Here is a 16059-nt window from a genome sequence, read left to right on the forward strand (position 1 = left end):
TTTAAGAAGTCATAGAAGTTTGGTCCCAGGAAAAAGCAGCTACAAAGCAGAGTGGCTCTTCAGAACTGATACTACAGAAAACAACAGTTCGTTACCTGTTTTTTATTTCTAATCACCTGCAAGAAGGTCAGATTGCTTCAAGGAGGGCTGTGCAAGCTGGTGATCCTAACAGTGCCATCATTTCCTCTTGCCTCCTCTGCCCCTCTCTCACATCTCTGCTCTCACTGATGAAGTGACATTTCTGTGCACGTGGCAGAGCCTCTCTTTCCTTCTTAATAGTTTATTCGGTAAAGTTATCTGTCTAAACCAGTCTTTAGTTTAGTTAGTGGTTTCAGTTTTACTATACTTTTTGTTTTCTACAGCTGAACCTCTAACAGGTGATGCAGGTTGGGAGAACTAAAATTGTTAAGATTTAATCTGTTTGGGGTGTTTTTTTCTGGAATAATGGATTTTTTTCACTGTTTGTTTCTGCGGGCAGTGGAGTGGAAACGGTGCAAAATGCTCATTCAATCTAGAACTAAATGACAGCATTTTCAAAGCACACTGTTTAATAAATAGCATTTTCTTCAGAGGGCAAGCATCCTTCTTCATTCTCCTTTTAATTTTTAATACTTAATCAGATCATGGTTTCATAACTGAATAAAATCCCCTCATTTTCAGAAAATGTTGAGTTGCTTGGTAAAGTTTTTCTTGGAATATGTGGCTGGTAATGATGCAGTGTAATATGAGAGTAAGAAATTCCTTTAGCTTTAAAAAATGGTATTGTGAGTGCACATTAAATGATCAGAAGGCCCAGACTCCAATTCTTTCAAGACTGAGTGCGTTGGGCAAACTTGTACCAGGTTCACAAACAACTAGTGAGCTGGAGCTCATGTGAACAGTTATTTGCACAGATCCAGCTTCCCCTAAGCTATGCTGATAATCAAGGTTCAGAGGTTTGCATGCAAAGGAAGGCATCCTCCTTTCCAGCTGCCTCCTCCCATCCATCAGTCACACCAGGCTGAGCCCTGCCAAGCTATGGGACAGGGCTCTTTAGTGAGTCGTGGCTGCTGGGAGTTACTGTCTTCATATGGTAGGAATGGTGTCAGTATTATTAAACAAGAATAAATGATTTTGTATTCCTGCTTTTGTCACTGCCTGTTGACTTTATTCCAGATCTTGACTCTGAATAAATATACAGTTGGTTGGTTTTCCAGTTATTCTGTTGTTAGCCTAAACAATGTGGTGCAGTGGTTCTTTCTTGTGTAAAGGCAGAAAAAAGGGGTTACTTTCTCAGTGAAATGTGCACATGAATGAGGGATGAAAATGTGGGAATATTTTGAATACTTGAGAGTACTATGACTTTTTGGCAATGCTGGATGTGTTTGATGATGGTGTCATGTTAGGAAATGTGTGTCCAGATTTACAAAAGAGTTCTGGGAAACCTTACTGTATATGCCCTCATCATTGGTCAGAAATAACTTAATTTAGGGAACTCTTAAAACCATCCCTAAATTTATATGAGTTCTTAATTCTCACTGATGTGGAGAAGTACTTACAGAAATCAAACCAAAGGAAAGACTGCATGAAGTCCTTACTGCTAGCTGGGATTTTTTTCTGCTTGTGTGAGCCAGGAAATTTTTTCAATAAATGGTTAACACAGAAAAAGCTACAAGCATTTTTTAGCTTTTTTTGGAAGTACTTTTTAGGTTCTTTCCTCTGTCCACAGTTCTAAAGGATCACAGAAGGTAAAAAAAAAACTATAGTGGGTTTTTCATTATTATGACAAAGCAGTTTTTTCATCATTTAAAAAAATACTACATCATGTTTCAACCATAATGTATTGCTTTGGCTGGTTTTTGCCTCCTTCCTGTCAAAATATACTGTTGTATAGCTTGATTCAGCATAGAGAATACTAGTAGAGTTGAGTATATCTGGGTAAACTATGGTGCACATGTCTTTTTGTATGTGTATATGTGATGAGAGACTATGTAGATATAGTAAAAGTGTTACCAAATAAACCAGCCTGTGATGGCATGTCCTGTAACAATTGATTTGCATTCAAAACAGGGCAAAATGTATTTGCAAAATGCATTAAAATATTATGGAAATGTCATCTTCCATTACTCTCTGTTCAAGCAATTATGCTGCTTGCTATAATAGATAAATTTAAGCAGTTACGGGGTACAACATTATTTGTGCCCTAGGTAGGAATTCACAAGAAATTATGTATTTCTTGGCCAAAGATGTTTGCTCACAAATTAATTTTAGGATCTGAGCACAAAAAATCTAGAGGATTTGGCCACCCAGTAGTCATGAAGGGTCCTTGTCTGTCACAGTTTTCTTATTTTAATGACTTTGTTGAAACAGGATGTGGATCTCTAAATAAGGTTTTAGCAGCCTCAGTTTCTATTAGAAAATTTTGGCTTTGGAATAGCGACCTGTGGGGAGAAATAAAAGGTTGCTTTGTACTTTAACTTCCTACAAGTTTTATGACTGAATCCTATGAAACAAGTTTTCCATGGGAGAAGAAAAATGTAGCTGTTTTTAGATTTTCTTTCCTTCTATTTCTCCTTTTAATAATTGAAAACTACTGTTCATTATTTACATAAAGCTGTCTCACTTGAGCCTGCTTTCCATAACCTTTTCCCTCATAAGAATTCTAGGAATTTGCTGGCTTTCCTCAGGGGAATCTTGGCTGTGTTTTATCTGTGACTTTAGGCCAGAGAGTTGGTAATTTCTTCAAAGTAACTTACTATGTTTAAATTGTATTTGCCTCTGCATAGATTCCCCATTAGGGCACATTCAAGAAGTAATGTACCTAGAAGAATATGCATTTTAATTCAGTGTTCAGCCTTCTTGGTAACTGCCAGTAAATCTCATATAAAATGGAAAGCCCCTTGGAAAAAAATACTAATAATGCAAACCCCTAAATGCCCAGAAGGCAAAGTATTTCAGCTGTTTTTCTAAGACTCTGCCACTTACTGTTTCCCTTTTTGACTCCTGACTTGCTCTTTTTTTTTCCTTTTTTTTTAAATGAGGACGTGTCAGAGCCGGAGGCCTTAAGCCGTGTATAAAATGACCCCGACGCAAACCTCCAGCATTCCTCATCTTTCCCTCTCTCCAGCTGCTAACATCAGCCAAGGCAGCACACAGGCTTGGCTGCTGCCAGCTCCCTGGCTCTCCCCCCTGCTCCTCCCTTCCCTCCCTTCTCCGCCTGCCAGTACAGTCAGCGCTGCTTCATATGAGGCACCACTGTAATTATTTGAAATCTCAAGTACAAGAGCTGCTGTTGTGACCCTTCAGCTGGTATCAGCTACTGGAGGGCAAGGTGTGGGGAGGAAGGGGCTTTCTTCAAAGTGTACAGCTTTTTCTCTCGGGTGAATTGCTCAGTAGATGTTTTGTCTGAAGTATTCAAATAGAAATGATTTGAAAGTCACCTGGAGAATGCAAGGGGTTCTTTAGGTGGAATTACATTTCCTGGAGAGACTCCTGAATTACGGTGTCTCACGGATTCATTTTCTAACTCCTTCTTTCATGTCCGTCTACCACAGGACATTTCAAAGATGGTTTGGCTGCCGTTGAGGCCTGGAGATCTGATGCCACAATGAGGACTCACACACGGGGAGCCCCAAGTGTATTTTTCATACAGGCGGTTTGCTTTGCCTTTGCCTGCGGCGCCAGGGAGGACCAAGACACGATGGTTCCCTTTGTCAATGCCAACTATGACAGCTACCCCATGCTCTACTTCTCCAAGGGGGACGTGCAGACCCTGCAGCTCCAGGCCAGCACCACGCACCGGCACATCGCGGCTCGTCTGGTGGAAGCAGTGCAAACCATGCTGTCCAGTCCCCTGGAGTACCTTCCTCCCTGGGACCCAAAGGAGTTCAGCGCTCGCTGGAATGAAATTTATGGCAACAACCTTGGGGCCCTGGCGATGTTCTGTGTGCTCTTCCCTGAAAACATGGAGGCCATCAATATGGCCAAGGATTACATGGAGAGGATGGCGGCTCAGCCTAGTTGGTAGATTTTTGTCTTTTTTTTTTTTTTTAAGTTGTTCTTTTACTGTATAAACTGCTTACAGTTGGAGGAGTGAGTGGATGAGTGAATTGCTTAACTTATGTCAGTTGTACTAATATTCACTTTAACAGTGGCAAACTTGCTGAATGCATTTACCCTCATCTGGACCAGCAGTGACATACAGCTTTTCACCTTCACAGGACTTATCTTCTTGAAAGCTGATGCTGAAAGGAGCATGATCCTTTGTGCACCACCCTGTTTGCTGTAAAAAAAAAAAAAAAAAGAGTAATCCAAACCCACTCTCAGTCAGAAGGCGGAAAGGAGTTTCACATCTGGTTTGTGGCAAGAAGTGCTAAAAGTGTTGCTTTCAATTTTTTTTCCCCCAGATTCATAGCTTTTGGGTCATTAATTTTTCCTTAGGAAGCATTTAGGGAAAGGAGACCTATGAAAAAGGTACACTTAGGTGTAGATAAAAATGACACTCTTGGGCTTCTGCCGCCTGCTTTAACATCTGTCTGAGCTTTATTTCAGACTGGCAGCATCACTTGGCTGCATGGTTCTTGGGCCTCTTCTTAGTACATACTAGGACATGATAGTTGTCCGTCTGATTACTGAAACTGCCTGAGTGACTGGCATTTTGATGACCACCTCCTGGAGTAACTTCCCCTGGATGTGAGTTGTCATCCCTACAAGTTACTCTGTCTTCTCTGTGCCACACTCTTTCTATGGGGACAGAAGTTAATGTTCTCACTGTAGGAGTGATTCTAGGGTTGAGGCCCTAAGGTCTCGTCCTTTTCATACCCACCTACAATTTATCTCCTCTTTTTGCTCAAGGACACATATTTCCCCTACCTCCCTGCAGCAGCTGCCACTTGGTGCACCTTGTGGACTACGGCCCAGGATTGCTGTCACTGTTAATAAGTCAGAGGATGGGAATGTGGGCTTTGCCAGGACAGTGTCATCTGCCCAGGACAGCGAGATGGAGCTGGATGGGGCACTGCTCCCTTCTGTCATAGCTGCTCTTCTACAGCTCGGTGGTGACAGCAGCTCATCAGAAGTGTGAGTCAAGATTCAAGTCAGCACAGGAAGAGAAGCATTAGCTGTTCAAGCAGTATTCATTGCTCAAACTACTATTGCTTACCTTCTAGTAACCAACTAGTAGTATTCTATAAATGTTATCATTCCATGGGCCATGACTGGAATTATGCTGCATTTGAGCTAGCATAACTTGGGATCTGTACCTCCTGAGGGGCATGATTGAAAAGGCATGATAATGTTCAGGCTCCCCTGCACTAAATATTAAAATGGTGAATGCCACAGAAATACATGAGCTAGAGCAAAATAAGTGATGGGAGACAGAAGGGACACACTGGCCTTATATTGCCTGCATGTCACAGAAGAGAAGACATGTGGGATTTAGGATGAAAAGTATTGTCTCAACAGTGGTGGTAATTTCCAAAAATCTTCCACTGAAGCATAGCAATACAAAGCTTCAGTCTTGGCTCTGGAGACAGTGTGTGTTTCTCCTGGCACACTGACACAGGGATATAGGTTACAGAGGTGAATCCAAGGATGTGTGGCCATCTCCAATAGGAGACAGACTGCTCCAAAGTCAACACCTTCCTCCTTAGTTTCATTGTTCACACTCTTTCTTAACTTGTTTTGAGTAGGGTATAGTTACATGGCCATCTGTTTTAGTGAAATAAGAAAGAGGAGGAAGTATTATTTTGAGTAGGAGAACTTATTTGTGTCTGTTTCTTTCAGTTTTCCTACATCTCACTCTCTGTCTCAACCTTGCTTAAGAGTCTTATGTCCTGTGATTCCTGCCCTGGATTAATTGTGGTTGTTCTATCTCGTTACAATACTCTCCTCTGTCCCAGCTGACCAGATACCAATCAGAACCAAGCAGATATCCCATTTCCACTTGGCTTTGATATTTACCTGCCTCCAACTACTGTTTTTTCTCAAGCAAGTAACTTGCATTACCTTGGTGAAAGAGAAACCATGCTTTTCCCATCTTTCCCTTCTGATGTAGATGTCCCATTCAGAAATTAATGAAGGTTTAATCAGGGTTCTCTGCTTTGCAAAAGAACTGGCTGCAAAATGCTCAGTAGTAGTGGAAGTGCAAGAGGAAATTGTAAACATAGGCAATAGAGCTGGGCTAAGCTGCCCTTTGTATAACCTCCAGCTGGCCAGCTCTTCGAATGCTGTGGCAGAAACATGGATCTGGTTTCCATTTTTGTTTCCCCCCTGAGAACTTGTGTCTGAATGCTGTCAGCATGGATATTACACTAAAGCTCCATCAGTGGTGGCAGTAATATAGATCTCTCTCCCTTGTCCAACAGTGGTTTTCAGAAAAGTAGGAATGTGACATCTCTGAGGCATGTACTGCACTGTCTGCCTTTGTTCAAATAGGCTGGGTTCAGAGGCTGAAGGACTAGGCAGACAGATTACATAAATTTGTTTTTCCTAAGAAACTCAACTTAAAAGTACCAGAAAACGTTACTGCACGCACTTACTCCACTGAGGGTAAGACTAGGAGAATAAACATGATAAATAGGAGTTGTGACTTATATGAGCTGTTCTGGCAGTGTCACAGTGGTGGAATTTTTTGTCCAGTCTATCTAGGCATGTTTGGTTTTCCTCAGACTTTGCAAAAGTGCCATTCTGGATGATACATTCTGATTATTGTCCTTATTAAATAGTTTGAAGGCACATGTGTTCTGATCAAGAGGGTGGAAAGAAGGAGCAGTCTTGATGTTGCCTGACTTTGGAGCCTTGCGCATTAGGAGAGTCATCTGCCAGAGCTCTTCATTTCATCAGGAAAGAGGGCTTTTCCAAAGAGTTGTCAGTAAGGTTAGTAAAACAGGCTTCTCCTTAGACCTCCTTAGAAATGAGATGCCAAGACTGACATGTAAATTTTCTGGAAAAATATCTTTTTTTATCATTGACAGATTCATCAACATGTTGGAAAGTTAAACCTGGCATTGGCAGCTTAATTCTTTCAACGATATAATCTGGATTTCTTTTAACTTCTGCTGTCATGGCATTGATTCTAAAATAGCTTTAGAATTTAAAAAACAAAAACAAAACAAAAAACAAAAAAAAAACCACAAAACAAAACAAAAAAAAAAAAAAAAAAAACCAAAAAAACCCCACCACCAAAAAAAAAAAAAAAAAACCCCCCCAAAAACCATAAAAACACAAAAAAACCCCCCAAACAAACCAACCAACCAACGAAAAAAAACACCCAAGAAAAAGAAATTTGTCTTTATGAGTTTCCTCTAGGTTTTTTTTTTTTGGCAATGTTAAGCAAATTTAAGGCTTACCAGAAAACAAAAGAGTATGTTTTTAGCATGTGCAATAGTTGAATAAAAGAAATATGGTTTAAAATGTCACTGGTTATTTGTTTCAGGATGCTAAGGATGCTCGGAGGTTAAGTAGACTGACTGACATTTTAAATTTCTTCTTTACATTAGTGGAATCCTCAACAGTCCAAGAACCATTCAATATCCCAGGATACAATTATGAGAAAGTCTACTGGTAATTGATATATACAGGGAAGGGGCATGTAGTTAAGAACTCTAGTCCTTTCTCATCTATTAAAATAGTCATTTTATGTCACATAATAAAGTACACCCATAACTGAGTTCCCATTTGTGTCAGCTAACAGAGGTTGAGCCATTTGTCATAACAACCCATCTTGATAGGCATGCTGCTCATTAGGAGAGCATCTCTAATGGCTACATCCTGGAGTAGGTTTACATTTTAAAATAAACAGAGGGGCACTGGATAGCATCTAACTATAACAATCACCCAAAATTATATGGGAACAACACCGTTGTGGAGACTAGCAACAGCAAACGAACATACATTAATATTTTAGTGGACGTAGATGAGCATTAATGGGTTTGCTTGTAAAAATTAAAAGCTGGTATTAAATAAACCCCTTGGTTTTCCATGGATTGGATATCTAGATAGTGTCTAAAATATGGGAAGTTTGTCCTTATATTTGAACCTTGTTTTTAGAGGGAACAGAGGCTATTGATGTGTTTTCTGGCATTTTATCTCAGACTGGCCCCCAGAGCACTCCCCACCAGAAGGGCGTTTTGGCCAAGATCTGTGCTCGTGATTCTTTCCATATGCTGCTGGCTCGTCCCGTTCCCGTACCGAGTGCAATGATGTAATCCAAATCACACATTGTTCAGAAATAACAGAGCAGTCAGATTCTCTGTTTTGGACAAAGCAGCGAAAAACTCTCTTCTTTACTAAGCCCACCTTACAAACAAGTGTCTTGGCAGTTCAAAGATTCTGCGCCCTTCTTGTAGCAAGAGAGATGTTCTGATTTGCAGTGGTCAGAAAGAGATTTCTGTGGATTTGTATTTGGATTTTTTTGCACATAGTTGATGCCCCATTTTTAAAGACAAGTATTTTACCAATGTGCAGTAAAGTGTGGGATTTAACAGCGGCTCTGTGGGTGTCACAGGGCAGATAATTACTGTCAAGCACATGCAGACATTCCAGGGAAATAGCAGCAGCTAAGGAGAAGCTAACAGGAGGCTTCAGCATAACAAATCTGTGACCTTTCCGCTGCTTTCTTATAAACTAGCAATCATGTAGCCTTCTGTTAGTCGCTGTTTATTGCAAAGTATTGGAGCATCCTGTAGGACCCTTGCTGTTAGTATCCAGATAGTGCTAGATCTTGAACAGCAGAGGAGGCTGTAAGGTAAAAATATATATGTGTAAGTAATTAAATGTGTGGAAAATCATTTAACTAAAATAAATTAATATATGCCAAGTTGAAATAAAGCAAGTCTCTGTGCTGACACAAGAAATTTATAACATCTGTTTAACTCCCAATAGTCAACCAGCAATCACATTCAAAGAAGACTTTGAGGGGCTTTATAAAAAGTTAGTATAAAAGAAGCTTGGAGGATGCTGATATGCTGTCTCCTACATAGAGAAAGAAAAAGAAGGGTAGGAGGATGAATTTGATATCTGGAATATATGTTGTGTAAGTGAAATATTAAATCCTTATGCTGTTTTTTATCTTCTACATATGTAATGTTTAAAAATAGAAATTGCGCATATCTGCAAAATTGCTAGCTAGATTTTGGAGAGCTTCTTTAATACCTAAATAGAAGATAAATTGGTGCTGACATTCTGTGGTAGCTACAGGGAGCCCACTTTGTGACATGACTGGTATAAAAATTTGCTAAAACAAGAGCTGGCAGCAATCTCCTGAAATAATAACATAATTAAATTTCTGTGTCTGCTTAATAAGACACTGAGAACAGCTAAAACAGAGTCAGTTCTGGTTTATTAACGTGTCAACACAGAAGCATCATAAAAGCAAGCCCTGTGTGAAAAGGACTCTCTTGTGATCAAAGCCAAAAATGAGAGATCTGAAAAAAGCATCAGAATGATGATCATAGACCAATGAGGAAAAAGAGGGAAAGAAGTTAAAAAGTAGGTTAGAATTTTTAAGGAACTAAAGTTTTACTTCCCTCTCCATAGCACCTAAGCAGTACAACTCTATAGTAAGCTCTTAAAAGTCTGTCTATATGTTGCCTTTTTTCCCCCATACTGACATGAATGTAGCCTTTTACATTTAACCACTCCTTTGCCTTTCTTCCTGTCAGCTGAGCTGCAATGAACACAAGCGTGTGAGATTGGCTGCTGCTGAAACATGACTGGTAAAGAGAGAGGGGCAAACCTGTTTTGCCTTAGGCACCAGAAACATAAATCATCCATTTTTCAAGTATGTTTTTTTATTTTTTAACTTTGTTGTTGCAAAGGATCAAGCACTAAGTTTGGGCAGATAATAGGGTTTTTGCATTGGTAGCCAATCAGAAAAATGTGGAAAGGGTAAAAGCTGAGAGGTTGGTATTTTTTTCAAAGAGTCTTTGTTTTTTCTTCCCAAAATGACAGTTGTAGAATATTGCTCCATTTATTAAGAAAATATTCCACTCAAGCACAAAAAGATACTTTGTTTTGGAGACTTTGTAAGAAAAATATTTTAAATTTGGTCTGGTTTATAAAAGTAGCGTTGGTGGTCTCATTCCCCTTGGAAGGTGTTCTCCCTCTTGATATACATACTTTGTCTAGTCACGGGAAAATAGTTCTCTTTCTTGCCTGGTGGGAGGTTTAGAGCTCTATCTTCATCCCTCAGAAGCGGGTCAGAACAATAGCAACAGTGCCAAGGCATTGCCCTTGGCAGTGGGAAGACTGTACAACTGACCAAGAGGTCAGTTTGCCCCATTATGTGCCTTATTTGCATCCACACAACACTTAGTGTGCAGACTCAACCATGCTCACAGCTGGCTACTATATCCGAGGTAGATGGCATTGAAATGCATTACAGGGCTGATTTACAACTAATTTTCACTTCTAAGCCATTAGAAGAGTTCTCACTTCATTTCCTTTGCATGCACTTAGTGAGATTGAGAATTTCAGTACTGGCAGGGAGTACTGGCATCCTTCTTTTAATCTACTCCTCCAGGAATTATTCTGCAATAATTTGTCATGGGAAAATTTGGAGCATTAAAATTCACTATGTGGATTACTTGTGTAATGCATGTGTCAGGATGTGCTTAATTCTTCATTTTGCATGCACTGATACCGTGTTAATTGTTGACCTAGAGGCCAAAAATCAGATCTCATACTACTTGGAAGGGTATTCTATATCTCAGATTAAAGAGGATTATTTTCCTATATACTTAAATTTGTTTTTAAGAACTGGATACACAGTGAAGGAAAGATGACTGTAAACATCTTTAAACATCTGTAAACAGATCATGATCAAGGAACTCACTTGAGTAGGAGAGTTTGATTTAAATCCTGCCTTGAACTGGCCAGATAGGGGGTTTTCCCTCTTGGCTTGTATCTCTGAGAGAAATGCTAACAGAATCATAGAAAGAGAATTGCTTGGGTTGGAAGGGACATTAGAGATCCTCCTGTTCAAAACCCCTGCACTGAGCAGGGACACCTTGGACTAGACAAAGTTGCTGAATGAAAACCCCATTCAGCCATGAACAGTTCCAGGTTTGGGGCATCCACAACTTCTCTGAGTAACCTGTGCCAGTGTCTCACCACCCTCACAGTCAAGAGTTTCTTCATAATTCTTAATCTCCTTTTTTAGTTTTAAACCATTCCCTCATGTCTTACCATTATCTGCCCATGCAAAACCCTCTTTTTCATATGTCCCACTTTAGGTACTAGATGATTTCTCTAAGGGCTTCCTGGAGACTTTTCCAGGCTGAACAACCCTACCTCTCTCTACCTCTCTGCACAGGAGAGGTACTCCAGCAATCTGAGCATCATTCTGGCATTCTCTGGACTCACTCCAACAGGTCCATGTCCTCCATATGTTGAGGAGCCCAGAGCAGTTTGCAGCAATCCAGGTGGGGTCTCACCAGGGTGGAGTGGAGGAGCAGAATCCCTTCCTAGCCCTGCTGGCCATGCTGTTTTGGATGAGCCCAGAACAATTGGCTTCCTGGGCTCTAGGTGCACATCACTGGGTCATCCAGCTTCTCATCCACCTGAACCCCAAAATCCACCTCTGTAGGGCTGTTCTCAGTGAATCCTTCTCACAGTCTGTACTCATGTCTGGGACTACCCCAACCCACATGACCCTGCTTTCAGTAAGGAAGTAGTTACTTGGTAATGAATAGTGGGAAATTACAGAAACACATTTCTACTGAGAGAAGAGGCAGTAGTAGTGTCAGGAATGTTGTCAAGAAATTGAGAGGTTGTATTGATCTTTTTCCATCCAAAATTTTAGGCAGATGGTATGCTTATTCAGAGCTTGGAAATGCATTTAATGAAGGTGCCTAGAACAAATGCAATGCATGCATTATGGTTCTTGGTGCCTTCAACTGATCACTGGAAAAAAGGGTCTTAATCCCCTTCTTCATATTCATTGTTCATTGTAGAAGCTGGCAAATCTAAAACAGTTAAACCACATTGCACCATGCTAAAATTTTCTACGCATGTAGGAAATCCATACTATTTATCTGTAATTCCAGCCTTACCCATGATCTCTATTCCTACAGTTTCTTCATGGAGGATTTATATCAAACTCTAAATGTTTAAAATAAAGTAACAAAAATATGTTATAGGACACAAATGAACAAAACTTCAAAGAACAGTCCAGGCATGTATTTATCCTATGCCATTCACAGGATTTGTACAGACAGCAGTTTTTTGTGCAGAGCAATGTGTATGGCTTTGGATGTTTATGGAGTTTGGTCATGAGGTAGCAAACCTGTTCAGCACTTTTTGGTCTTTCATAACCTCCTCAAGTTTCCAGACAGGCACTTCTTTCAAATATACTTATATGTACAGATACAGGACTATAAGTGTAAAAAAGGTACTGTAGGAGTGCCTTTATCTTTTAGGATTTAAAATATATTTTAGAATTTTTGGAACAGTTTACTTCCTTTGCTACAAGTGCATATGTCTGCAACTAAGTAGTTGTTCTATATTAAAGAACTCGTTATAGATATTTTTATTTACTTTGGATTTGCTTGTTTTTGTAACATCTGATGCCTCTAAAGGCTGACAAGGCTAATACAGCCTTGAGGTAGAGGTTATTTGTTGTCATCAGACACAGTCAATTATGAAGCTGAAGTTCATACTCTCTGATGTTAAGTTTTAGTCTTGAGTGGCTTAGAAAATAGCTTGTTGTATAGGGCAAAGTGTTTTTACCTATCATCGTATAAATACATTCCACTTTTCTTAGTAGTTAATAGCCCTGAAAACACCTTTTTCACATAAATTGGTTCAGTGATTGCCTGTGGCTCTGTGCTTTCCCCCAGTTTATCAGCCAGGCTGTTTACCAGGTCTGACACTGGGGGATGCATTTGGGAAATGAGAACATAATTTAGATACAAAAACCATGTAATGCTTGCTACTTGACCATTCTTATTGTGAATCATTTACCACATGTTTCATGTACTTTTTTTTTGGTTTCCTTGAAACTAAGTTAAGGGGGTACACTGATTTATAGCTACTAAAGCGTTTTTTCTTCAAAGGAGCTTCACCTTAAGAGCTGATGTTGACTGTGGGTTTGTGTGTTTAGAAATTAAGATCTTTAAATTGTCGTCTTTAGTTTTCTCTATTACTTGTGTGAATCTCCTCTGTGAAATTTTATACAAGACTTAACTATAGAGAAGTGTAGTTTGAGGGGAGTTATGACAAAGTTGCTTGTCCAATCCAGGCTGGCTAACTATGTCAGCATGTGTGATAAGGGTGCCTAACATAAGGGGTTTATACTAAAAGGCTGTGAGGTTTGTTGTGGTTTCGGTCTTTTTCTTTCCTGAAAAGATCAGGAGTCTAAATGCAGTTATAAATTACTTCTCAATCTATCACCTGCCATATAGAAGACTGCTTTCTGTTTTGTCAGAAGCAGTACCATGGAGATCATTATATGCTCATACACTGTAGAAATTGATATGGTATTCTGTTAGATACTAGAAATAAAGTTAGCATACACCTTAACAGTGAAAGTTGCAATAAATCAGTTCCACTGGCAAATCTCATTTTAAATTAAGTCAAGTAAAGATCAGGTTAAAGCAGAATAGGTTTAAGCAGAACCTAATTAGGAGCTTGTGTGTTGTTAAAAGGATACTGAACTTTGAATTAATTATTTTAAATTAGCTCAAATTCTTTCATTGTACTTTTCTTCTACTCTGTATAGCATAGCCTCAAACTCTTTGTAATTGTTCCAAGCAGATGCCTTCAAAGTGAAATTTCCTGTACCTGTTTGAACTCTGATTTCTGAATATAAAAATGTTTAGTGAAACTAAAAATACTTTGGAAATTAAAATTTGTTATATAGCTGATCAAAGGAATTTTTCCCTGTCAAAGGATTCCTGACAGGAATCATGGTGCCAGAGTATATATATATAATATATATATGTATATAATTGGCATAGAATGGAATTTTTATTTTTTGTATAGGAACAACATTTTAAGAGCTGTTTCAATTATGAGGAAAGATGAAGCAGAAATAATTGAGACTGACAAATAACCAGATAACTCAGGCTGATATATTTAGTTCAAATCTGTGAGACAAATATTTCACTTTAAAAAAGAAAAAAAGAATGTTTAACTTGACTGCAAGCAGAAGATGGGATCAAAGTTGAGAGAAGGTGATCAGTTAAAACTGTTGTAAAGTCAGCTGATCAAAAATCATACAGAGAGTTTCCTTACATGGGAGAATGAATGTGCCAAACTTGAGTTCTTCCAATGATTTAAATAAGCGGAAATAAAAATTAAAGGTCTTTTCTTCACTTGCATATGGTGTCTTTTACCATCATTGCAGTGCCTTAGGCTGATGGTCATAATTTCTAATGGTTTATTAATTTTGGAATGCCAATAAATGCTTCTGTAGCAGAATTTTTTTGGTTTTATTTTACTTTGGGGATTTTTTTTCTCCCCTGTTCACACTGCTGCTTACACAAATGAAGATGAAATCATATTTGTAGTGTAATAAAGTAGTTGAAACTGGAATGTGTGTGCCTTCAGAAGCATAGCACCTTTTCTACTGATTGCAGTAGGACAGTCATCTCAACAATTTAAATTAATTTCTTAATTTATTTAAATTTATTAAAAATAAAAGATAGATTGCAGAAAAAAGTGAAAGAGGACAACAAGTATGAAAGGAAAGCAACTGATGATTTTTCAGTTTATAAAAGTTTATTTTCACTATGTATTCCTTCATACTTTGTTTTCTGTAGAACTGTGGCCTGGAAGTACTGTAAGTACTGCAGAACTAAAGCCTATAATACACAATGTATACTTGATTTAAGAGGAATATGTGTTCCATGCTACCTATATTATGAATTTTCTTGGTAAAAATTTAGTATTTTGCTAAGTTCAGTGTAATTATAGGACACAAGCTAGTAGCTCCTAGAAAATAATTTTTCGGTATTGAGAGCATTTTACCTCTTTTCTGTCTTAGCATTCAAAAACCCCAGTGTTTATTAAGAATGTTAATTCAAGGTGTAGTAAAACTAAATTTCCTCTTCTCTACTCCTGTTCTTGAATGAATTTGGGGCACGAAAAAGCAGCATAGTTAGTTGTTTTACAATACTTGCTTTAAAGACAGTTTTAGTCTCATAGGCACCATTTATCATCAACTGACTCCTTTGGAAAAGAAAAAAGATTTGTTACAAGAGGTTGGAGGAGTATAAACCATGGCATATTACTTCATCACAAAAGTTATATCAATCTTTCTTCAGATGAATAGATTCCATTTCTACAATGTACAATCAGTGTTCGGCCTATCTTTCTCCTAGCAAAACCCAGAATATTTCAAGCATTTTTCTAATATTTAGCAACTTAATCTTCCTTTGAAGATTATGTTGTCCATACTTAGGATAGAAAAGAATAGTTAGGGACTTGGTGAGTAGCTTACTACTGTGTTAAAATTCGACATGAATCATCTAACTTTGGAGACTTTTAAGTCATATACATATCACAAGTAAGGGGGAAAACTAAGTTGGTGAAACTCGATTAATTGTCATCTTTATTTATTGACAGGCTAGTGAAGGATGCTCCCTGGGATGAAGTCCCTCTTGCTCACTCCTTGGTTGGTTTTGCCACTGCTTATGACTTCTTGTACAGCTACCTTAGCAAGATTCAACAGGAGAGATTTCTTGAAGTAATTGCCAATGCCTCAGGATATATGTACGAGACATCCTACAGACGTGGATGGGGTTTCCAGTACCTTCACAACCACCAGCCTACCAACTGTGTGGCCCTGCTGGCTGGAAGCCTGGTTCTGATGAATCAAGGTATGTGCTAAGCCATAGGAATGTTTTTTTTTGTTTTGTTTTTTTTTTTTGTTTTGTTTTTTTTTTTTTGAAGTGTATCAACTCGAATCAGCCACTTAGGCAGCAAAGTTTAGGATTTGATAAAAATGCTTCTTAGTGTACAGCAGTATTGGGTTTTGTCTTTTCCTGCTTGGTAAAATTTCATTTACTGAATAGAACAGAAGTCTGCAGGCAGATATACAAGGCATGATGTGTGTGTATATAAGTTCAGTTTTCTAAG

The 16059-nt window shown here is 38.7% G+C and overlaps 1 protein-coding gene and 1 long non-coding RNA gene across 4 annotated transcripts in view; both read left to right on the forward strand.

The window, feature by feature from the left end:
- The window catches only part of LOC136359053 (uncharacterized), a 945479-nt gene that overhangs the window by 158395 nt on the left and 771025 nt on the right, over positions 1-16059 (forward strand). The gene's annotated exons all lie outside the window — the stretch shown is intronic.
- LOC136359046 (dermatan-sulfate epimerase) overlaps positions 1-16059 on the forward strand; it is a 34706-nt gene that overhangs the window by 8995 nt on the left and 9652 nt on the right. Inside the window, exons 3-4 of one of the 2 annotated variants that reach the window (XM_066315300.1) lie at positions 3534-4002; positions 15547-15800. In XM_066315300.1, the coding sequence (XP_066171397.1) occupies positions 3587-4002; positions 15547-15800 (670 nt within the window). In that variant the 5' untranslated portion in view covers positions 3534-3586. Of the gene's footprint in view, positions 1-3533; positions 4003-15546; positions 15801-16059 lie in introns of those variants that run through there. The other variant, XM_066315301.1, reaches the window with a different exon arrangement.

The sequence above is a fragment of the Sylvia atricapilla genome, chromosome 3 (assembly GCF_009819655.1).
Source record: "Sylvia atricapilla isolate bSylAtr1 chromosome 3, bSylAtr1.pri, whole genome shotgun sequence".
NCBI lineage: Eukaryota > Metazoa > Chordata > Aves > Passeriformes > Sylviidae > Sylvia > Sylvia atricapilla.